This window comes from Schistocerca gregaria, chromosome 2 (assembly GCF_023897955.1).
Source record: "Schistocerca gregaria isolate iqSchGreg1 chromosome 2, iqSchGreg1.2, whole genome shotgun sequence".
NCBI lineage: Eukaryota > Metazoa > Arthropoda > Insecta > Orthoptera > Acrididae > Schistocerca > Schistocerca gregaria.
In genome coordinates, this window is record NC_064921.1 from 413,263,966 (window position 1) to 413,289,027 (window position 25,062).

Here is a 25,062-nt window from a genome sequence, read left to right on the forward strand (position 1 = left end):
ATTAACAATTAGTTCTTTCCCTTTTCTGAGTCTGGTAGACTAGTATATTATCAGCAAATTGAATACAATGTACTTATTCACCATTCATTTTAATACTTTTGGCATTGCTTCTCATTTTTTGTATTGCACTCCCTGTAATAAATTAAATGAACATGGAGAGTAAGGTCGGCCTGGGTTCAACGACAGAAAATGCATAAATATGTATATACTAGTGAGATAAATATATCAATAGTGGCGGTGGTAACTTTAGTTTTAGGTAATGAGTTTTCAGAAACGTATTATATCTTAAATAATTTTTCACAGAAAGGAGTGTGACTACAGATAACCATGTGTAATGTAAATGAAAAGGGTAGTGGTCATGCTGTATAGGTTCAGATAAATAAGCAGAACACTCAAGTGACGGCACTGAAACATACGCATCTTACATGGAAAATAGATATGGATTCCTGTCATATTCCCTAAGCACAATTGCTTGATTATCTAAACAGAGTGAACATCAGTAAAATCTTCTCGGTGTCCAGACTGCTTCAAATCGGAGGAGTTTAAAATTGTGCTTTCGAAGATTAACATATTCTCCTTTGTCAGGAGATGACTGTCTGCTGAAAGTGAATTCTGCCTCCTTTACAGTGGCGCCAAAGCATGCGATTAGTCTAGCGACATCGCTTGGAGTTTTAAAGTGTATTGACAGGGACGTCACCTGGAGAGCCACTTCACATGCAGAAATGCAGGAAATCTGTAACTGCACCCCAGCCTCTCTAAACACTAAGAAGATTCCATACAAGGATGCGACCACAAAACAAAAAATCTGATTTGAGAGTGAAACTGCATTTCAAACACAACTGGACAGCATTGCCAAATAGTTGATTAGGCTATCACAGTGAAAAGATACAAGCTTAGAACTTGAAAGGCTTGAAAAGAGAACATAACAGTCACATTAGCCAAACATAACAATTCAAAAACAGAAACAGTTCTCACTGTTATTAGAAAGTATACAAGTCAATACGAATGAAATAATTACTGTCACATGAAAGTTTTCTTGAGCTTATCAGTTCTTTTTTTAAAAAAAAGAGCAATATTAAACATTGTCACAAAGTCACAGCCTCCCACCCTCTCTCTGTCTATCTATCTTTCACACACACACACACACACACACACACACACACACACACACACACACAGGGAGAGAGAGAGAGAGAGAGAGAGAGAGAGAGAGAGAGAGAGAGAGAGAGATGGGGTGAGATAAAGACAGAAGAAAGAGAAGAAAAAATGCAAACCTTTTTTGATGTAATGAGAAATGGCCATTGGTCTGCAGATGAGAGGCAGCAGTGCTCACAGGTGGATGCTTCCCTGTGACATCCATACTGCCACAGGAATGAGTCGGTTTATCTTCACTTTTATTGCCTGTCCACTGAACTGTTTGTAGATCACCATCTTGACTCCGATCTGCTACACGAATGGGGGAGTGCAGTCCGTGATCGAATACTGGGCTTGCGACAGCATCTTCTTCAAAGGCGAGGTTAGAATGCCCGTGTAAAGAATGCTGTGCCGAGTGGTTGCTTCTGATACTCGTACGTGCTGAGACGTCGAGGTGGTTCGAGTCGTCAGGTTTCTGCTGGACCGATGGACGGTATTCGGCGCCGCTACCGTCTCTTAGCTCACAATTGCTCCAATTTTCTTCTTTTTCGCCTGTCTGACTGTTTGTCGAGTGACGGCCACTGTCTTCAGCATCCACTAGGTGTTTACCTGGTGGCGTGTTAATGGAACCGTCTGTTGTCACTGGAGCTGCAGCTGCAGCTGCCGCCAGTTCTTTTGCCAGGCCCCCCTTTCCGAGGCTCGGCGGCGGCGCGCTGTGGGCAGGTGCCAGTACAGGCTCCAGCGCCCGCAGGAGGGCCAGCTCTGCCGCAACGGCAGGAGACAGCGGCCCGGTCGGAGGCTGGGCGCGCAGCCTCCGCAAAGCCGCCTCCGCCTCGGCGCTCCGCCCCCGGCGCGCCAGCCACGCAGGCGACTCCGGCAGCAGCAGCCACGTCAGCAGCAGCGCAGCCCCCGGCAGCGCCGCCCACGCGCCGGCCGCCGCCCTCCAGGGCAGCGCCGCCCCCAGCGCGTACGCCAGCAGGATGCCCGCGGAGATGGACAGCGACGTCCACGTCACGAACGTGGAGCGCAGCCGCGGCGGGGCCGTCTCTCCCAGGTACACCGTCGCCGGCACGCTCGCAAGGCCTGCGGGACATTCAGGTACACACCGGCGTGTACTATACAGGCGCCAGGAGAACACAGAATGGTCGGCTTGTACCCAGCGGCAGCGTGTTTTTAGTACAACGTCGGTGACGGTATCAACACCGACTCAAAGGAAGGCCTCGGCGCTTGTTCGTGACGTCACGTCAGCTAGGCACGGCGAACGCCAGGTCTGTTGCAGGCATACTCATAATGGTGGTGTCTCCCGCTCTGACACAGGAAAATGTGAAATTATTGGCGGTAGTTGACCAACACACACTGTTCTGAGAGATTTCTGCAATCACTTAATTGTGCAATTCATTACACTTCTTAACAAATAGTGTACTCCTGAACTTAAATTTTCACCTGTTTTAGGGATTGACATACAAAAACAACTTCATGGTCCAGCAGCAACAGAATTCGTGCTTCTTTACCTTATTTGTAAATCTGAGGAAGTACGTTTGTACTGAGTTGCTTTTACAAGAAACTGTGAGTGTATTGGTGCTCTTCTTTAGGTATCTTGGTTGACTGTGGGGTGAGGAGCACTGAATGTTAATGAAATATCTTGCGATTGTACACGTTGGGGGAGGGGGTGGGGGACAGAAGAAGAGGCAAAAGAGAGATACTTGTTTTATCAAATAAAAATATTTTATCTTATAAAGTTTTTCCTTTCAGTTGCAAGAGGGGAATATTTATCTTTTCTAATGTGCATGTTTAAAAAAAGTTTAACCTCAGCAGTATTTTCGATGTATGAAGCTGTTTTGTTTCCTGTTTAGAATACCTTTCGTTGAAAACGACTGTAATCTAATGACTGGCAAGAGTTGGACATTTACACATGTAAATTAGTTCACATTTCCAGCGACGATGTCAAACGAAAATAAATAAATAAAAGAAACGAGTTAATTGTAAGGGGGTTGGGGTAAGTATCGATAACAAAATGGATCAAGTAAATATAGTTACTTGAATGTAAAATTTCCGAAGATTGCAATGGGGCAAAGCATCTTCTCATATTGATCTACGTTTGTTTCGAGAAGATTCAGTAATACAGAACTATGATCTTCATTTGTAGCTTTACGATAGTAAGAAAATCTGTCATCTAAATAAAACTGCTGAATCCAAAACAATACCAAACAGTTTGTCCAAAAATAAGAGATTCATAGTGATAAGCAGGCCCAGGCGTTTCTGCCTGCAACAGACCTGGCGTTCGCCGTGCCTAGCAGACGTGACGTCACCAACAAGCGCCGAGGCCTTCCTCTGAGTCGGTGTTGGCGGTATGCAGTTCCCTCGCGTCCGCTTGTTTACGGATTGTGGAGCTGCTGTCTGGCAAACACATCTACATCTACATCTACATCTACATCTACATACATACTCCGCAGTCCACCATACGGTGCATGGCGGAGGGTACCTCGTACCACAACTAGCATCTTCTCTCCCTGTTCCACTCACAAACAGAACATGGGAAAAATGACTGCCTATATGCCTCTGTACGAGCCCTAATCTCTCATATCTTTTCTTTGTGGTCTTTCTGCGAAATGTAAGTTGGCGGCAGTAAAACTGTACTGCAGTCAGCCTCAAATGCTGGTTCTCTAAATGTCCTCAGATGCGATTCACGGGAAGAACGCCTCCTTTCCTCTAGAGACTCCCACCCGAGTTCCTGAAGCATTCCCGAAACACTCGCGTGATGATCAAACGTACCAGTAACAAATCTAGCAGCCAGCCTCAATTGCTTCTATGTCCTCCCTCAATCCGACCGGATAGGGATCCCAAACGCTCGAGCAGTACTCAAAACTAGGTCGTATTAGTGTTTTATAAGCGGTCTCCTTTACAGATGAACCACATCTTCCCAAAATTCTACTAATGAACCGAAGACGACTATCCGCCTTCCCCACAACTGCCATTACATGCTTGTCCCACTTCATATCGCCCTGCAATGTTACGCCCAAATATTTAGTCGACGTGACTGTTTCAAGCGCTACACTACTAATGGAGTATCCAAGCATTACAGAATTGTTTTTCCTATTCATCTGCATTAATTTACATTTATCTATATTTGGGTGGGTCGTCAGCATGTTACGCATTGTGGACACAAGAGAACTGCCGTGCGCAATAGACTTCTTTATTAAGGATAATGCTGCCACTAGGTTCAAAGTTCAAATGGCTCTGAGCACTATTGGACTTAACTGCTAAGGTCATCAGTCCCCTAGAACTTAGAAGTACTTAAACCTAACTAACCTAAGGACATCACATACATCCATGCCCGAGGCAGGATTCGAACCTTGCGACCGTAGCAGTCGCGCGGTTCCGGACTGAGCGCCTTAACCGCTAGACCACCGCGGCCGGCTCCCAATAAGTACTAGCTGGAAACTAGCTCTTTGCTGCCAATCACCTATTAGAATAGCATCAGTAAACCCGCCCCTGATTCTTTAAAGAATCGAACTACCTTGTAGTAAAACAGCTTCAGAAGTCTTATACTTTGTAAATGATTTAATAAGTTAAATATTTGGCTTTAAGCATATGAAACATTTATTATAGGCGACGTAAAACCCCAATTATGATGGTTTCATTAATTTAGGATTATTCATCCACTGACTAATGAAAAGGAAAATAGCCAAAACCGGATGATTATAGTCTGGGCAGTTTGTACAGTTTTAAGAAAAACTAGTTTTTCAGGCATCTGAATATTTATTCCCTGAACTATGTGGATTAATTTTGCAGTTACTTTCTGAGGTATATGTCGATACTGTCTACAAAATGTGTTGCAAATAAAGTTGGCACTAAAAAAGAAATAAATTGAATCCTCATGCCTGATCCTGAAGTTTTACTGCATGAGTACGAAACTGTAGTAGGCGATAATTCCTTTTCCTGCCATTATTTTGTGCGGCCGTCAGTGCGGAAAAGTTTCGAAATTGTTTGAAATTATGAGTAAAGAATGCTGGAAGTCGCTAAGTGCTCTGATTCTCAAATACTGGATTAATACAATTTAGATAATTTGCGCGCCGCAGTTTCTAATTTTAATACTTATTGCGTTAAACTTTTAATATAAGGTTGTACCTCTTAAGGAGTAGATTACGAAAGTATTTAAAATTTTTACATTCGGACAGTGAATATGTGAAATACTGAAAATGTACACCGCGTTAGCCATTTAGACTACAGATAGGCCCCCCCCCCTCCTTCCCAAAGGCCTCTTCATGCCGGACTGTCCACTTATAGAACACAATGTGACGCCGGCTGTCACCTGACAACCAGGAAAAAGATGGCATATGTATGGAACACCATACCCAGAATCCAGCAGTTTCGTCACTCTGAAGAGGACCGTTGAAAAGACGGTCGAAACATCGGTTTTATAATGATTTCATTATTTTACAATGATGCAATCTAACATCCAAAATTGTTTTATTCTGTCACTGGCCGTGGAAGGCTAGCTTAAAGGGTTTTCTACTGTTTGAAGTTCTCGATTCTGTCCACCGTCTAGGAAATAACTGTTCCTGATTTCGGGGTATGGGGATCCCAAGAGTCCGCACGGTTGTTCAGGTATGCCGTATCCAGCTGATGCTACTAATTGATGATTGGATATCGTTGAGTTCGCAGATTGTGAGAGTGCTCACTGCTCTGTTTCACTTGCTGTTCCAATGAAACCCCGGCATTTTTATGAAATTAAAATCGGGTGATTAATTGGGCTAGTCAGTAAGCGACATGGTGCTTCAATGTTGGTCAAACCACAAATGTATGTGTGGAACTCTGTGAACACGACTGTGGTCCTTTTGGAGGATGGAAGTGACCACGACATACCTATCGTGAATATGCAGCTGAAAGGGAGGCACTTGGTACTTGAGAAAGTTGAAAAACCATGCTGATTTTCATTCGTGGTCATTTGAATGCATGGGTGCAAGTCAAGGTGCAAAAAACACGATCAAAACGTCACATTATCACATCTGATCTAAATTACACTCTTTAGGCGCGTTAGATTAAATTCCTCATTGAGCCGTCGGCGCACACTAGAGATCAGAAATGTGTCCGGTATACTCGCTTCGAACTCGCCAGCGAATCCTGTCACGTCATATCCGAATCTTGAGTCTCCGCCGCTGCCCACTAGTCACACGAGTGTCTTGTTGAGTACAGGTGGACTCGACTCGCTCAGGAAGGAGAACGAGTACACAATTCCCAAGTATAACCGCGGACTCGTGGCATTACACAACCGTTTTGAAAGAAATTTCGGCCATTGAATTGTAAATTATTATTAATTTATTTCACAGAGTCATTATTTCGACTTTGTAGCCGTTTTCAAGTATAAGGTGAAACGTCACAAAATTTCTGACCTACCTAAAAGACAGAAGCAAGTTATACAGGATGTTCGGAAATTCCCGGTAGAAACTTCTAGGCTTGTAGAGGGGAGTGAGTACACAATATTCTGAATAGGAAGCCATATCTGGAAACGAACCGTTTCCATGCTACAGCCGTTTTGGAAACTTGTTTTTTAGGTAGATATGCAACAGCGTGGTCATGTCCAGGGATGATTACGTTGAACTGACGTCTGTCCTACCTCTCTGATCTGGTCCGAGCCTCATTTACGTGTCTGTGAGTGTTAGAGCAACATGGTTGAGCACACGTTAGCAGAATACACCGGCATGTTCCTTCTGAGTGGCGAAGCTCACGGTAATGTAAGAGCTGCTCGTTGCCTTTATTGAGATCGTTCTTCATAATGTCCGACTTCATCGAATACCCTTTTCGCGACAATTAGGCAACGAGAAAGGCAATGGGCGTGATTGTTGTGCGCCAAGGAGACGCCGCACAGCCGAATTGGAAGAGACCGTACTGTGTCACGTTGAAGAGAAACCGTCAGTGAGCACACAAACAATTTTTTTGGTTGTTAATGAGTTTGACTGTAAAACAAGTGATGTACTGTGTCATGCCAAATCAATTACCTGTACAAGTGGTCGCATTACCAACATATTTTCAAATGGTACCGTTTCCGAACATGGGTTTCATTGAAAATATTGTCCACTCACTTCCACCTACAAGTCCTATAAGTTTGTAACGGGAATTTCCGAAGATTCTGTATGCCAATATAACGACTGATCGATTATCAGCGAATATTGTCTTTTCATACACGTTCATAAATTTATATTGAACTTCGAAAACTGCTGTAAATTATCTAATATTAAATTTCAATACACAAAATGTCTAACAATTATGTTGACATACACACTTTCCATGCGTTATCGAGTTGATAACTACAGAACCTGAAAACATGACATGAGGATGAAGTGTAATATTTAAATGGCCATTAATTATTGAAATAAATTACGGAAGTGAATTATAAGCTATGCAACTCGCCGTTAGCCTATGAACGAAAGTTGCCGTGTCCAAACTGTTACAGACATAGAACGATTTTTTGTCGCATTGATATAAAAGTGATGTTGATCTGTGCACAGTTTTCGTTTGACGCAGCACATTTGTTTTCTCATTGTGGAGGTGGAATAAAGAAGAATACAGCCATTTTGTTTGCATTGGACGAAATTTGTATGTTTTTCGTCGCAGGAGTGGCCTATAGAGTGAAACTTATTCCAGATATCATTCCTCTGCTATTTGAAAACATTTGCAATTTCGTCTTACACCCACCACAATCTCACAAAATGCGCTTCGTTGAAGGCCATCTGATCCGACAATCGGTAATTTCGCTTTCTCAGTGCTACTATACAGCAGCAAGATCGCGTACTCACCTTCCGTACTAACAATAAGTCACGACTAACCTTACATTCCTGCATGCTTCAATAATAGAGAAATAATCGAAGGGTATGAAGCGGCTGCAGCGCCACCGTTCTCATACACGTCATACCTGCGGAACTACAGTGGAAGGTGCTACTCGCCGCTTAGTCCGACCATCCCGTGACCGGTGTCTGTCTGTGTAATGGCCGCTACAGGAATTTTCGATGACTCATCATATGCGAGCCGGATCAGTAGGCATCTGACTGTTGCTAGGTGCCGTAGTTCGTTCAGTTGTAGTATGAAATAACTTGTTTCTAACTCGATCAACAGGTGTTAGTGTGTAAACATTTATTTTATAAATTAGTGATAATGTTCTTCTTACATATTAAAGTGTGCAAAACTAAATTATGGCACCAACTAAAAGTAAAAATGTGACACCATCCTTACAACCGGACGATAAGCCCATTGATGTTAGTGAGTGGGTCAGTTCGGTTGATGTTGACTGCACAACAGAAGAAGGATTAGATGACAAAGAAACCATTGACGCTTTAACTCGAACAACCGGTAAGAACGAGAAAAATGGTAAAGACGACGAAGACAATGAACCAACGGCTCAATTGTCACATACATACGCTAAAAATGCATTTGATACAGCCGTTCGATGAATCGAACAAAGCTCTTCGTCTACCCCATTACACATTTTGTGGATTAGGTAAATGGGGGAACACCGCGGCAAAATCAAGGTTGTCGTCTGCTAAGCAAAAAAAAAAAGACATTAAAGACTTTTTTCGTCCTGCTTACGAACAGAACTTTTTTACATGTAATTTCTCTTGCTTCAAACAGTTTAGTGAAAATCAGTTGTATGTAATAGCAAGACTGTAATTAGGTATGAACAGAAGTTAAACTTTTACTCACAGTAACAATATTTTACTGTACGTTACATATTTTACAGTATAGGCACTACTGTACATTACACTTTCGCGTAAGATGTTTTAGTGTGGCAACGTTTCTTTTTTCGTTTTGATACTTTTTAACGTGGGACAATGTTTCAGACAGTATTTCCAGTTGGAAATTAAATTCTGATGTTATGATGTTATGTGTTAGTTATGATGTTATGTGTTAGTAAAAGTCTTTCTCTGATAATCCTACCCTTTTTGCGTTCCGTTCTCGCTCCAGATCGCGCAGGGGACGAATTAGCGAAGGTCTACTGTAGAACGAACGAAGGAAGCCCATTACCTCTGATACGACAGCGTAGCCTTGATTTGTGAAGTATTCAAACCACTAATACGACAGCGTAGCCTTGATTTGTGAAGTATTCAAACTGAATATTAGAGTCGTATTCGCTCCAGTTCTGATCTCTAATGCATACGACACTTTGCGTCATTTGAAAAGAAGCGAAATTGTGAGTCTTTGGATCACACTACAATCTTCGACTTAGCTACTGGCGATTGTTGTCCGGCCCATTGAAGACGTGCAGTTTCTTGTGCCGCTGTGAACAGTACGCTTTTGTGAGGTCTTCGACTCCAAATTTTCATTGCATTAAGTTCCCTCCGCAAAAGCCCCTCGGATATCGCTTGAGATAGATCTGGATTCACTGACAGTATCAATTCATGACGTTTGAAACAGAGTAACGCTATCAGAGCGCTCTTTTGAGGAGGTGACGAACACACTGACAAAAAATAAAAACACTCTGGCGAAAAATAAAAAAAGCGAAGCACCAAGAAAGAAAAGAAAAAACGAAATGAAACTTCACATATTGGAGGGTATGTGATGTTCTTTCAATGATTACAAAATTGAATCAACTTGACAAGGAACTTGGAAGCACGATCCCAATTATCATTATTATTTTGTACCCTTCTGGCCTACATGCATGCACTGATTTGGTTCGTAAGGACGTGATGATACAGGCTGTATCTTCTTTTGAGGCAAACTGGATCATAACTTTTGCAACTGGTCCTTGATATCCGTGGTACTACCGTGGGTGGAGAGTTGATGTCCGAGCTTGTCTCCCAAATGTTCTGTCACGGACTGACTTCGAGGTCTTGGTGGCCATGAAAGTACCTCAGCTATACGCTAATAGCTCATAGAGAGACGTGCCATGTGTGGCTCAGCATTGTCGAATTGAAAAATGGCACCACGATACTGTTGCATGAGAGGCAACAAAAGAGGACGAAGGTTGTCCATGAAGTACCGCTGTACTGTCAAGAGTTCTATTAGTACCAGTTGTGAGGTCATACTTGATGGTTTCCAACATCGTGACGCAGGAGTAACATTGCTGTGTCCCTCCACAGCGTTGGAAGGATGGAACCTCTAACAGGTCGCAGCCATACTGCCGACGATGGTCATCCGGGGTATTGCAGGTCTACAATTCATTGCTGAGCTTAGTATGCAGTAGTTCAACAGGAGTTCATGCTTCCCGGTCATGGCACCACTCCAAATGCAGTCGTCTGTGTTGTGACGGGGTAACAGTAGTCTGCGCAGGGGTAACTGCTTGGTCGGGCTGCTGATAGTCTCTGACCAATGATCCGGGATGACACGGAATGAAGCAGGGAATCTATTACTTGTTCCGACGGGCACAAATGCGAAGTGGTTACGGTGTGCTTGGTGCACAATATGGTGATGGTCAGACGAGTATGGCTGCCCTCAACGTTCCCATGCAGTCCAACATCAGGGCACTGTCACATCCAAATTCCCCACAAATCTGGATAATACACAATTCGACCAGTTGGCCAAATGGACCTGCCACAGTGAGAGCCCTTTCCAACTCTTTCAGATGTTGATAACGCTATCTGACACGAGTACTCGGTGTCTCCTTGTCGTTTGGGGATTTGACTCAACGTCTGACGCTGTTCGTGCCCCTTATGTCCCCTACCAGGCCCAGTGACAACACTGCACACGAACATCCGTCAGCTGGCCTTGCTACCTGTGGCACAGTATTGCAATTGTACGCTTATGCTCATAAATTAAGGATAATTGCAGAATGTGGTGCCACACAACGTGGCACTACACAAAACTGGCTCTAACAGCATAGGAACATAGGAGACACACTCGACACAGATCTGTAAGTCCACGGTATTGGTGATGAATTGAGAAAACCGTCCCGAAACATATGTGCTACAAAACGCCATTGTTTCCTGCGCATGTACCCCGACATCGATATGGGATATGATCACCTTGTACATGTACACAGGCCGCACAACGGGTTGGCATACTCTGGATCAAGTGGTCGAGCAGCTGCTGGGATATAGCCTCTCATTCTTGCACCAGTGCCTGTCGGAGCTCCTGAAGTGTCCTAGCGGTGTGAAGACGTGCAACGATACATCGACCAAGAGCATCCCAGACGTGCTCGATGGGGTTTAGGTCTGGAGAACAGGCAGACCACTCCATTCGCCTGATATCTTCTGTTTCAAGGTACTCCTCCACGATGGCAGCTCGGTGGGGCCGTGCGTTATCATCCATCAGGAGGAAGGTGGCACCCACTGCATGCCTGAAAAGGCGGACATACTGGTGCAAAATGACGTCCCGATACACCTGACCTGTTACAGGTCCTTTGTTAAAGACATGCACGGGTTTACGTGCACCAGTCATAATCGCACCCACACCATCAAACCACGACCTCCATACAGGTCCCTTTCAAGGACATTAAGGGGTTGGTATCTGGTTCCTGGTTCACTCCAGATGCAAACCCGGCGACAATCACTGTTCAGACTATACCTGGTCTCGCCCGTGAACATAATACTTGAGTATTGCTCATGTCAGACAGCGTTATCAGCATCTGACAGAGTTGGAAAGGGTCTTCACTGAGGAAGGTCCATTTGTCTAGCTGGTCGAATTGTGTATTACCCACATTTGCGGCGTATTCCGATGTCAATACTTGAGTATTGCTCATCACTGTGGGATCTGTACCAGATCCGGTTGACGGAGGAGATAGAGGAGATTCAAAGAAGAGCGGCGCGGTTCGTCACAGGGTTATTTGGTAAGCGTGATAGCGCTACGGAGATGTTTTGCAAACTCAAGTGGCAGACTCTGCAAGAGAGGCGCTCTGCATCGCGGTGTAGCTTGCTCGCCAGGTTTCGAGAGGGTGCGTTTCTGGATGAGGTATCGAATATATTGCTTCCCCCTACTTATACCTCCCGAGGACATCACGAATGTAAAATTAGAGAGATTCGAGCTCGTACGGAGGCTTTCCGGCAGTCGTTCATCCCGCGAACCATACGCGACTGGAACAGGAAAGGGAGGTAATGACAGTGGCACGTAAAGTGCCCTCCGCCACACACCGTTGGGTGGCTTGCGGAGTATAAATGTAGATGCAGATGTAGAACCAGGGACCACTGTTCCAATGACATGTACTGTGTTCTTGGCACCAGGCTTTACGGGCTCTCCTGTGACCAGGGGTCAGTGGAATGCACCGCGGAGGTCTCCTGGCGAATAAACTGTGTCTGCTCAGTCGTCTGTAGAACGTGTGTCTGGAGACAACTGTTCCAGTAGCTGCGGTAAGGTTCCGAGCAAGGCTACCTGCAGTACTCCGTGGCTGTCTGCGGGCACTGATGGTGAGATATCGGTCTTCTTGGGTGTTTTACACTGTGAACGTCTGATGCTGTAGCGCCTGGACACGTTTCTTGTCTGCTGGAACCTTGAGATCACAGTTTGTGACACACGGAGGGCCCGTGCTACGACCTGCTGTGTTTGACCAGCCTCCAGTCGCCCTAGTATTCTACCCCTCATAACGTCATCGACATGTGTTCTCTGAGTCATTTTAAATACACAGTCACCATTAGCACGTCTGAAAACGTCTGCACACTAACTCGCTGCACAGTACTCTGACATGCACCAACATACCTCTGAGTATGTGGACTGCTGCCATACCCCGAGGTGATTTAAACCAGCAGTCCGCCCACAGAGCGTTGTTTCAACATGTATCAGCATTATCCTTAATTTATGAGCATTAGTGTAGTTACCCTGACATACGACTACGTCATTTGGGCCGGCCGCGGTGGTCTCGCGGTTCTAGGCGCGCAGTCCGGAACCGTGCGACTGCTACTGTCGCAGGTTCGAATCCTGCCTCGGGCATGGATGTGTGTGATGTCCTTAGGTTAGTTAGGTTTAAGTAGTTCTAAGTTCTAATGACCACAGCAGTTGAGTCCCGTAGTGCTCAGAGCCATTTTGAACGTCATCTGGATGCTGTACTTTCTGTGTCAGACAGTATTTTTTGGCTAGAGAGTTTAGGTAAACATGTGCAGTTCCGCAGAGCTCTCCAAGAAATGACAATGTGGCAGTGCAGGTAGCGTGTAGACAGCGCGGTGCTGAGCTGGGCTGACCTGTGGCGAGCCCGGTGAGCAGGCGGCCGGCGTAGAGCTGTGCGGCGTGGTCGGTGGCGGGCTGCGGGCAGAGGGCGAGCAGCAGCCAGCCGGCCAGGAAGGGCGCGTCCAGCAGCAGCAGCAGCCTTCGCCGGCCCAGCCGGTCCAGCAGCAGCCCGCACACCACGCAGCCCACCGGCGTGCACATCGACGACAGGCTCGCTGCGGGCCGCACACCGACACACATTACATGACGGATTAGCACAGTCGATCGGGACGTTCCGTCTCGTATGCAAGACTATGACAGAGGCAGAGAACCGTCAGACTTCAGGAACAATGAAACTTCCTGGCAGATTAAAACTGTGTGCCCGACCGAGACTCGAACTCGGTACCTTTGCCTTTCGCGGGCAAGTGCTCTACCAACTGAGCTACCAGGAAGAATGTTTATAATAATCATAATTCCAACGAAAGCAGGTCTGACATGTCTGAATACTACTGAACTACCAGTTTACTCGTGGTTGCAACATACTGACTCGAATTATTTACAGAAGAGTGGACAAAACTGATAAAGCCGAACTTTGATTTTATCCATACTGGATCAGAGGTCGTAGTTGTCAATTTGAATGTTAGAAAATATATCGGCTCAACCACTTGCTTATAGTGTAAAACACTAAGATTGATGCGTTTCGGAAGTCAAGCTTCCGTCATCAGAATAATAAAAAGTAAAAGAACATGTTAAAACCCGCTAAAATGGAACATGCACCAGGCACAATAAAATTGATAATGAAATTTTAACATCGTGGCTACTTCCCTTGTTGCAGCCGTGTCTTCCAAGGTGCATCTCCACATAGTCGTCAAAATATAAAAACTCTAAAATGGTGTCGCCTATGGTGTTCAACATCTAACCACCTGGCTCTCTCCTCTATCGTCGTAACCCGCCCGTGTGTCTTCGTTGATACCACCCACCACGTAGCCAAGCCAGTGTCGTGTTTGGCTATGTGGTGTGTGGTATCAACGAAGACGCACGGGGGTGGGGGTTTACGAAGATAGAGGAGAGAGCCATGTCGTTAGATGTTGAACACCATAGGCGACACCATTTCAGAGTTTTTTATATTTTGACGACTATGTGCAGATGCACCTTGGAAGACACGGCTGCAACAAGGGAAGTAGCCACGATGTTTTAATATTATTAGCAGTTTTATTGTGCTGGTGCATGTTCCATTTTAGCGAGTTTTAACAAGTTCTTTTACTTTTTATTAATCTGATGGTGGAAGCTAGACTTCCGAAACGCGTCAATCTTAGTGTTTTACACTATAAGCAAGTGGTTGAGCCGGTATATTTTTTAACGTTGATAAAGCCGACCTTGAGGAAGATAGATTTTTGGATCGTGTCTGTGTGCGTTTGGTGCTTACGGGCGATCAACGGCGAGGTTATCAGTTATAATAAATTATCACTGCGCCCACCGATAGCGTACATAAGTGAATGAATACTTTTTATTAAAAAAAACCATCACGGTAGATAAGGATAAGGAAAGGAACTTTATTTAATTTCTGTAATAGTGAGTTAGATCACCAACAACATTAATCTTGTAACAGTTGAGTGCTCTTTTCACCCATACACAGACAGATTGTGACTGATTTAATTAGCGATGACTCCTCGTCCTAAGAAAAAAAAATGTGTGTGAAATCTTGTGGGACTTAACTGCTAAGGTCATCAGTCCCTAAGCTTACACGCTACTTAACACACACACACACACACACACACCCATGCCCGAGGGAGGACTCGAACCTCCGCCGGGACCAGCCGCATAGTCTTTGACTGCAGGCCCCAGACCACTCGGCTAATCCAGCGCGGCCCTCGTCCTAAGCACCAATGGCATGGTAGACATGTAATACGATTTTCCGATGTCTCTGTTGTACACTTCACATATTTGAAAGGTTTGATAGGCAATAATACCTCTATCATTGAAGCTCTCAAGTCCTACAACTTTAGACACTTTCCAGACTGAGATTTTCACTCTGCAGCGGAGTGTGCGCTGATATGAAACTTCCTGGTAGATTAAAACCGTGTGCCGGTCCGAGACTCGAACTCGGGACCTTAGCCTTTCGCGGGCAAGTGCTCTACCAACTGAGCTACCCAAGCACGACTCACGCCCCGTCCTCGCAGCTTTACTTCCGCCAGTACCTCGTCTCCTACCTTCCTGACTTTACAGAAGCTCTCCTGCGAACCAGGTTCGAGTTCGAGTCTCCACCCGGCACACAGTTTTAATCTGCCAGGAAGTTTCATTTTAGACACTTTGTCCCCTGGGTACCTTACTATAGCTACAGTAACCCATCAATTCCCTAGTGTATTATCATCATTATTACTCAAAGTAAAATTCAGTACACATCCACAAAACAGTGAAGGACCGTGCAAAAACACTTATCTATTCACACCATTGTCAGTGCTCATCTCGTTCGCTGTTATCTACAGCTTTATACCCTGTAAGACGCGAACGTCTTCTTCTCCTGTAGCAACGCGGCATCTCTGCAAGTAAGTCGTCCACCGCAGCTGCACGTGCTGCTGCTCGGCGACTGGCGCCGTCTTCTGACAAACATTATTTATATAGTACCACGTGATGTAACCGCAACTTCCGGTCTGAGCTGCGAGCGCAGTGCCTTAATACTTCCGGTCTCGTACTTTTAGCCCGGGCCGGGCCTAGAGACCCGGCCGCCGGCCCGACCCGCCTTCCCCAGGGGACAAAATGTCTAAAGTTGGGGGACTTGAGAGAGCTTCAATGATAGAGACATTATTGCCTGTCGCACCTTTCAAATATGTGAGGTGTACAACAGAGGCATTGAAAAATCGTATTACGAGTCTACCATGCCATTGGTGCTTAGGACGATGAATCGTCGCAAAATAAATGAGTCACAATCTGTCTGTGTATGAGTGAAAGGAGTACTCAACTGTTATAATAAATACTTTATTAATTATGTACATATTTTATAATAATCCCAATTCCAACGAAAGCAGGTCTGACATGTCTGAATGTTACTGAACTACCAGTTTACTCGTGATTGCAAAATACCGACTCGAATTATTTACAGAAGAATGGAAATACTGATAAAGTCCACCGTGAGGAAGATTGATTTGCGTTTGTGTACGTGTGTGTGTTTGGTGCTTACAGGCGCTCAACGACGAGGTTAACGGCCCCCTTTCTCATACTAAAAGTAACGAGTGCGGAGAAAAGTAGGAAAAACGTAACCATACACGTTAAGACAGCGCGAAAGAATAAATGACGCTACACTGGAGACTAAAACACAAGTGAAACGTCAAGGGAGCTGAAATGAAGACTCAGGAAAATGACACTGGCTGGCCACTTTCTAAAATACGAGCGAACCAGTCGCCCCGTGAACCATATCCCTAACATCTTGGTAAGAACGTCGGGCAATTCACAAAATTTAAAACTCGAACCACATTCGTTTCTCCATTACCTAAAATAGACTGCAGATCCGTCGGTAAATCAGAAGAGGCTGCTGGCCAGAAAATAAACCGCAATCCAATAAAATGTGGCGCACAGTTATCTATACACCACAAGAAACACTCACTGGAAGTTGGAAGTCCCCCCCCCCCCCCCCCCTTTGCGGGGCCGCCTGCATTGCCACGCTGTCACCCACGCCGCCCCTGCCAGTCATCCCGCACGCTATTCGTTCGTTTCTTTCGTCAGTCGACTCGACTGAATCGAGTTATCGATTTGTTGTACTTCCCTAAGTAGCACGCGAGTCCGCGTCATCGTATTTTATGCGCTCTGTCCGGCACATAGATATCCAACACATACCTACGAGCAAAGTCGGAGCCATTCTAGTGATCTCGATGCGTTATCCTGTCTGGTATTTGTTCGAGAAAAGTCGCGAATATTCTACTGTTTGGTTGTACTGACAATCTTCGATACGTAGCGTTATAAATACTGGCTATTGGGCGAATAGGAAGCTAGTTGATATTCAGAAGCATAGTATTAAGACTGAAAAATGAATAAATAAAAAGTCCAAGTTGTGGCAAGTGCAAGTCTGAAGATTAGTCAAGAGTGAGAGTGATCAGTTGATTGTGGAGGAATGTTACGAGACTCGCAACAATATTATTACTAATAACGTAACAATAGTTTCCCACACCTAACTAGTGATACGAGATTGGTATGGGAAACTATTGATGCGTATATCTCCGATAATAGTGAATTTCGAGAAGATTCCTAAAAACGGATTATTACTGTATAGGCCGTCTATCGAATGCACTAGAAAGGAACGGAATCGACAATAAAAGTTTCACACACACAAAATGCCGCAAACCCCGCATATTAAACGTCGTAAGGTACATATTGGCTCGTCGCTTTCACAGTAGTAGCGTAAACCCCCTTAATGATCGTGATTCTGTTATGGAAGCGTTCTCTGTTTGTCCTAGATCTGACTATCCTACTTCGCACACGCTGTACAAAATATTTGCTTCTTTACCTGCATCAGTTGCTACAGTAGAAAGAAGTTTTTCAACACTGCGGCGTACAAAGACATGGCTAAGATCGACACTGAAGTACTTAATGGCTTAGCTCTGTTGAACACTCAGCCTGACATTGACGATATAATTAACCAATTTGCCAGGAAAAATAGGCGCATAGAATTCATCATTTAAGGAGGAGAACTACAATTGTAATTTTTTTTATATCGTAATATGACATTGTCTTGTATATGTGTATAATCAGTTTAAATAAAACTTTCTTAAACTTTGCATATGACTTCATTATTTTTTGTTACAGTAAAAGTAAAGGTAGCTCAAGATATCTTTGGCGCCCCCTCCTTTAGGTTTTTTTGTATTCGCCGCTGCGAACAAGTGAATGACATCACAAGAGTTCGACGTCTTGCGATAACTTCCCCTATTCACTAGATCAGGAAGCTCAAAATCCCTCAATATTTACTGTCTCAATAGGCGATATTTCTGTACAGAAGGTAAATTTAAGAGCACACACTACAAAAATTGCAAGGAGATAAGTTTAGATTTACTTTCATTCCAATTGATCCAAAGTGAGGAGGTCCTCCAGGATGTAGAACATGTCAGAAAAACAACAATACATGACAAATATTTAAAACTCAAACAAATAAGCTAATGTACCATTCCACAGGTCCCAAGTGGCACGGTCATCGTTTTTTAATGAACTCTATATGAAAGAATCATTTTACAAATACTAATGCAATGAATTTAAAATATTTTTTTTTATTTATTTATAAGGTAATAAACGTGTAATACAACTACTAAATACTTATTTACAATGAACACATTATTGCACTGAACTGGTGCAGAAGTTAGATTGTACTTACACACACACACACACACTTATTTACAATGAACACATTACTGCACTGAAATTGTGCAGAAGTTATATTGTACTTATATATATCTACACAAAAATCTGTTGGTTCTACTGAGAAATTCATCAATGGAGTAGAAGGAGCTGGCCACCAATAAATCCTTTAGGCTTCTCTTAAACTGAATTTCATTGGTTGTTAAGCTTCTTATAGCTGCTGGCAAGTTATTGAAAATGTGTGTTCCTGAATAATGCACACCTTTTTGTACAAGACTAAGTGACTTTAAATTCTTGTGAAGATTATTCTTATTTCTAGTATTGATTCCATGAATTGAACTATTGGTTTGAAAAAGTGATATATTTTTAATGACAAATTTCATTAAGGAATAAATATATCGGGAAGCAGTAGTTAGTATCCCTAATTCCCTAAACAGGCTTCTCCAAGATGTTCTTGAGTTCACACCACATATAACTCTTACTGCACGTTTTTGTGCCCGAAAAACTTTAGCTTGGCTTGATGAACTGCCCCAAAAAATAATCCTATATGACATTATGGAATGAAAGTAAGCATAGTACGCCAGCTTTTTCGTTTTTATATCCCCTATGTCTGACACAATTCGCATTGCAAATATAGATTTGTTAAGACACTTCAGCAGTTCTGTGGTGTGCTCCTCCCAGTTGAATTTATTATCAAGCTGTAATCCCAAGAATTTAACACTTTCCCCTTCTTCTATCTGCTTGTCATCGTATGTTAGGCATATACTCGTGGGACACCCCTTACAAGTTCTGAACTGCATGTATTGTGTTTTTTCAAAGTTTAGTGACAAAGAATTGGCTAGGAACCAGTGATTAATGTCCACAAATATTTTATTAGCTGACATTTCTACGACTACACTTGATTTGCTATTTATTGCAATGTTCGTATCATTGGCAAACAAAATGAACTTGGCTTCTGGTAATGTTACTGATGAAAGGTCATTGATATACACAAGAAAAAGTAAGGGCCCTAAAATGGAACCTTGTGGGACCCCACATGTAATTAGGTCCCAGTTGGATGATGCCTGATAGATTGATACATGTCTCTCTCCTAATAACACCCTTTGTTTCCTGCCAGAGATGTAAGATTTGAACCATTTTGCATCATTTCCTGTTACACTATAATATTCTAATTTACTTAAAAGGATATTGTGATTTACACAGTCAAATGCCATTGACAGATCGCAAAATATACCAGTTGCCTGCAATTTTTTGTCTAATGAACTAAGCACATTTTCACTGTAAGTGTAGATAGCCTTCTCAATATCAGAACGCTTTAGAAATCCGAACTGTGACTTTGACAGATTGTTATTTGAGATAAGATGGTTATAAAGCCGATTGTACATTACTTTTTCTAAAATTTTTGAGAATGCTGGCTAAAGTGAAATTGGACGGAAATTTGATGCTATTTCTTTATCTCCCTTCTTAAAGAGTGGCTTAACTTCAGCAAATTTCAACCATTCAGAAAATATTCCACTGATAAATGACTGTTTACACAGATAGCTTAATATGTTACTTAACTCAGAATCATATTCATTAATTAACTTTGTTGATATTTCATCATACCCACTAGATGTTTTTGATTTTAATGATTTTATGATGGACATTATTTCTGCTGGGATAGTGAGGGTCAAACTCATATTATGGAAGTTACTTGAAATGTCTGGTCTGAGGTATTCCATAGCAGCATCTACAGAACCTGACAACCCCATCTTGTCAGTAACAGTTATAAAATGTTTGTTAAAAAGATCTGCAACACTATACACGTCTGTCACCAATGTGTCATTTACTCTTAATGCTATTTGTCCCTCTTCATGTCAGGTTCTACCGGTATCCTCCTTCACTATATCCCATATAGTCTTTATTTTATTATCTGATATGACTATCTTTTCCTAGCAATATATTTGCTTTGATGTCCGTATTACAGTTTTCATATTTTGCAGTATTTCTTGAAATGTGCTATAGCATCAACATCGGAAATGTTGCGGATTGACAGATACAGTTTTCTTTTTGTTTTACAAGATACCTCTATTCCTTGAGTAATCCATGGCTTCTTTGTAGACTTTGCTCTGACCATGGTAAGTTTTAGGGGAAAACAGTGTTCGAAGAATTTTGAATAATGGGTGTGCAAAGGATCTGTCTATAGGATTACATTTTGAAATTTAGGTGCAGCTTACCACACGCGTCTCCCCTTATCCCCAAGCTACGCCGTTTCTCTTCAGTAATTCTGTGGGCTAACAACCCCAAGACAATGGATACCGTGCACAGTCTGACTCCACCATAGCCTCAGAGCAGTAACTGACGGTGCTTGCATGACAGACTTTTAGGAGGACCAGTTTCAAACTGCAGTAAGATTTTCAATTTGTCAGACACACTCTAGAAAGGTGAGCTGTCGAGAAGGACCAACCATGAAGTAATATAGTACGTGTATCAAAGGAAAAGTGGATTCAGGAGTAATTATTTCGTGCTCTATGGACTGTCTTGCGACTGCCAGTCTGAATGAAAACATTACAATTTATGCTTCAGGCACTATATTTGTGTATTTGACGATTAAATTATGATCAAGCGGAATGAATTTTTTACGTGACTATTCCTTCTGGAAAACATTGGCGTTTTCGTGCATCATACTGGTTGCCAGGAAGTTCTGTTACATTTTGCAGGTTCAAGGACCACCGCATATTGTTGTATTCTGACGTGGGGCATGACGTAATACTTTCATAGTGAATCAACTGATACAATTTCATTAATTTAGTTTGCAGCACAGCCTTGGGCTGCTGTCCTTGCACTTGCAAGACGCATCGTATGCTCATGGCCTCTTCACACATCACCAGAAGAAAGCGCCAATGATTTTAAACTACCTGCGTCATGTAAAAATGCCTTTCACGTGATAATGACACAGTAAATGTCTACAGCCGAAGTGGATTAATAAAAATCTTCCACTGACACAGATAGTGTAACATTTTCGTTTACCTTTTAATTTTATCTATAATGACCTTCAGGTTGATGACAGCATCACCTTACCACGAGGAATGTAACGAGCTTCTTTCGCTATCAATCTTTCTTTCGTGGGCGTTATTTTTGCCATAGTGCCTTATAACATATCTGTCCAAAAGCCACTGGGTTATGTGTAGATTTCGTATCTTACTCGGAATTATGTCTCCTTATAAATTCTCAGTGGAGAGCATCTTGTCTCTGTATGCATTTCTTACGAAAGACGAGACAACGATAAGCGTCGAGACGGATTTCTCCCTAAGCCCTCCCGCCAAATCTCTGCAGATTTCTATTCAAAATCCCTTATCTTTGCCAATCCCGCTGCCAACAGCCGGGCACGTTGTCGCCGTCTTATCTGCATTTTTTGCGCAGGACTCCTCCGCGTGCTCAGATCAGGGGAAAAAGACGGCCGCTCTCATTTATATCTCAAACAAATGCGTGCGTACGTGTGAATAATCTTCATTGTCGAATAATCCCATTTGACGCGATAATTACGATTGTGTTGTCGGCTCAGATAAGAATCGCTTTCTTTCAAGGAGAAAGAAAATAGTAATCAGACTGATGAACTCTGTTCTGAGGATTTCAGGTCGACAGTAGTGCTAATAAGTCGTGGCGATTTGACAGGTGTCACAGCTGTCAATCATCTTCTGGGGAAGAACGTCAGTTCGATATTTGTCAAACTGTAGAAACTCATCAACGATGCTTCTCGACTGGAATCCAAAGAGGAAAATGAGAGCTAGCACTCAATCCAAAGATTGGTTTTAACGTCAAATAGTGATTTCCTAAGAACGGTCCCATTGTAGATGATTCGCTCTTAACTCTTTACAATTGAGAGCCGGCTCACTCATTCAGTTACAGGGGAACACACAGTGTGACGATGGGGAAAAAACCTTGTAGGTAACCAAGACATTACCGTAAGTTGAAACCTAGATTTTTTTTCTGGATCATTACACATCAAGTCTTTCTGATTTTTGTACCCGTAGCTATGCAGTAGACATTTCAGTTGTTACTTCTAGACGCCCGTGCCGCTTGCTATCCATACGATCTTTGGTTGAGAGCATTTTACTCATTATTCCATACATATCGCGCACCGTAATAACGCACGCAATTAGCCACTCTGAAAAAAGTTGACGGATCGTTATACACAAGATAGGTTTCGGACACTTGTTTTATAAAATATCTTTCCCTGATTAAGTATGTTCCAGTTCGGCAGTCGCTGATATGCGGATGTCATCGCAAAACCTTAGTACAGTTTCGAAAATTTGAGAGATACTAAATGTACTGAGCAGAGATTAGAATGGCTAAATGGACAGCCGCTTAGCCCATAACTGAACACAACGAGCATCACATGATCCAAAATGGTTCAAATGGCTCTGAGCACTATGGGACTTAACATCTGAGGTCATCAGTCCCCTAGAACTTAGAATTACTTAAACCTAACTAACCTAAGGACATCACACTCATTCATGCCCGAGGCAGGATTCGAACCTGCGACCGTAGCGGTCACGCGGTTCCGGACTGAAGCGCCTAGAACCGCTCGGCCACAGAGGCCGGCATCACATGATCCAATCCTGTCGAGCTGCTCTATCCCTAGTCACTTCAAATCTCCAGGTCAGGTCAGCCGTCGAACGAATGAGGCACTAAAGACGACTCCGCGGTTCGTAAGGCACAGGGTGGTTTAAAACAACTTCATCGCCATCAAGGATTAGAGCATTTCTGCTTTGTTACAACCTCAATTACTTTGCCCATCTTTTCTTTGAGCGGTCACCATTTCTTCTTCCACGTTTGGGCTTCAGCGGTGACTTTGGAGTTCTGGTTTCTTGCTCTCTCGCAGGCTCTCTCCATATGTTCCTTTACTTCACTGTTTATTCATTCAGATTAAATATGTTTATTTCTCTCTTCATATCATCATTTCTCTTCCTGTCAAGTGATGCATGCTAAGATACTGTTCCCAGAAATATCACTTTTGAGCTATTGAGTAACTGTCCAACATACACATCCATTGAGCAACGTTGCCATTACTTTATAAGCTTTAAGCTACGTATGTCTTCCCCTGTGTTTAACATCCCTTATGTTAGATACTACGATTTCTGTTTCTTTCTACTCACATCTTCGTTTAGTATGTATGAAATATCACGCCCAAGATAGAAACATAAGCTGACTTCAACGCTTCGTTATTAATGACTATCTCGGCTCTAACTCGCCCATGTCCACTAAACGCCACCACTTTTGTTTAAATTATACTCATTTGTTAATTTCATAAGCAGGTAATTCTGTTCCAGGTAAAGTCTTTTTAATACTTTTTAACTTTTATATATAACATCCTGAATAATTCTTTCACTTTGGAGCAGAGCGTGTTCAGCTTCCAAACTTCCTGGCAGATTAAAAATGTGAACCAGATCAGGATGCGAAACCAAAAGTTTGTCTTCTTGAGCAATGTTCAAATGTGGGTGAATTCCTAAGGGACCAAACTGCTGAGGCCATCGGTCCCTAGTCTTACACACTACTTAAACTAAGTTAAATTAACTTACGCTAAGGACAACACACACACCCATGCCCGAAGGAGGACTCGAACCTCAGGCGGGAGGGGCCATGCAATACGTGACATGGCGCCTCAAACCGCGCTTCGACTCCGCGCGGCTGTTGAGCAATGCTCTTGCCGAGTTTTTATATTAAAAATTTATTTTTATGTACACAACAACATGATAAAAATTTGCAATATATAAACCTCCCAAAATGCTTGTACAGCACTGTTCAGTGTTGCAGTTACAAAAACTGTATGAAATTAAAAATAGTGCACAACGGAACTTCAGTCCACTTTAGTATAAGATCAGCCGGCTGTGATCATGGATACAACATTTCTTAGTGATTTGGTCGGTACATAGGATGTGAAACTGGGCTGTATCCTTCAGGAAAATAAGCAATATCTTCCGGTCCTTCTCCTCTGTCCATGTACATTACACGAATACCTCTATCCAGAGCTGAGCTAAGGGCTACGACGTTGTGTGATCACTCTCCTTATATGTAAGTTCCACTTCCTGATGCCAAAAATCAGCAGCTGAACGATCACCTTCCATAAGATGTTGGTAGGATACTGAATACTTCTGAAGCTGTCCAGAAGGTACTACGTGGAGGGAAATAGTTATATAAATCCTGTTGTTAAAATATATCACTGACTTTTCCGATACTATCCAATTAATCTACGGAAGTATTATGAAAATCATCAACTGTGAATTCCGGAAAACCCACAGTAACTGAGCTATCCTTGCTTTTGAGTGCTCAGGCACGAAACCTTTCGTATTCTTCGCGGTACCCGAGCAGACGCTCAGGTTAGGCATAAGTAATGGGACGCAAAAAAGGTACTTCTGTCACGTCACGTTCGCCACATACACTTATACATGGTCCAGTCACATTAATGTGACCACCGTCTACATTCGACTTCAACTTACAATAACCACTCAAAGACGGCAGATGCCACCACTAGCAACGGCG

General features: G+C 43.1%; 1 protein-coding gene across 2 annotated transcripts in view; it reads right to left on the reverse strand.

The window, feature by feature from the left end:
• LOC126323403 (facilitated trehalose transporter Tret1-like) overlaps positions 1-25,062 on the reverse strand; it is a 115,818-nt gene that overhangs the window by 28,057 nt on the left and 62,699 nt on the right. Inside the window, exons 3-4 of one of the 2 annotated variants that reach the window (XM_049994679.1) lie at positions 13,236-13,436; positions 1,275-2,217 (exon numbers count right to left, since the gene is read on the reverse strand). In XM_049994679.1, coding sequence (XP_049850636.1) covers positions 1,275-2,217; positions 13,236-13,436 — 1,144 coding nt within the window. The remainder of the gene's footprint in view (positions 1-1,274; positions 2,218-13,235; positions 13,437-25,062) is intronic. The other variant, XM_049994680.1, reaches the window with a different exon arrangement.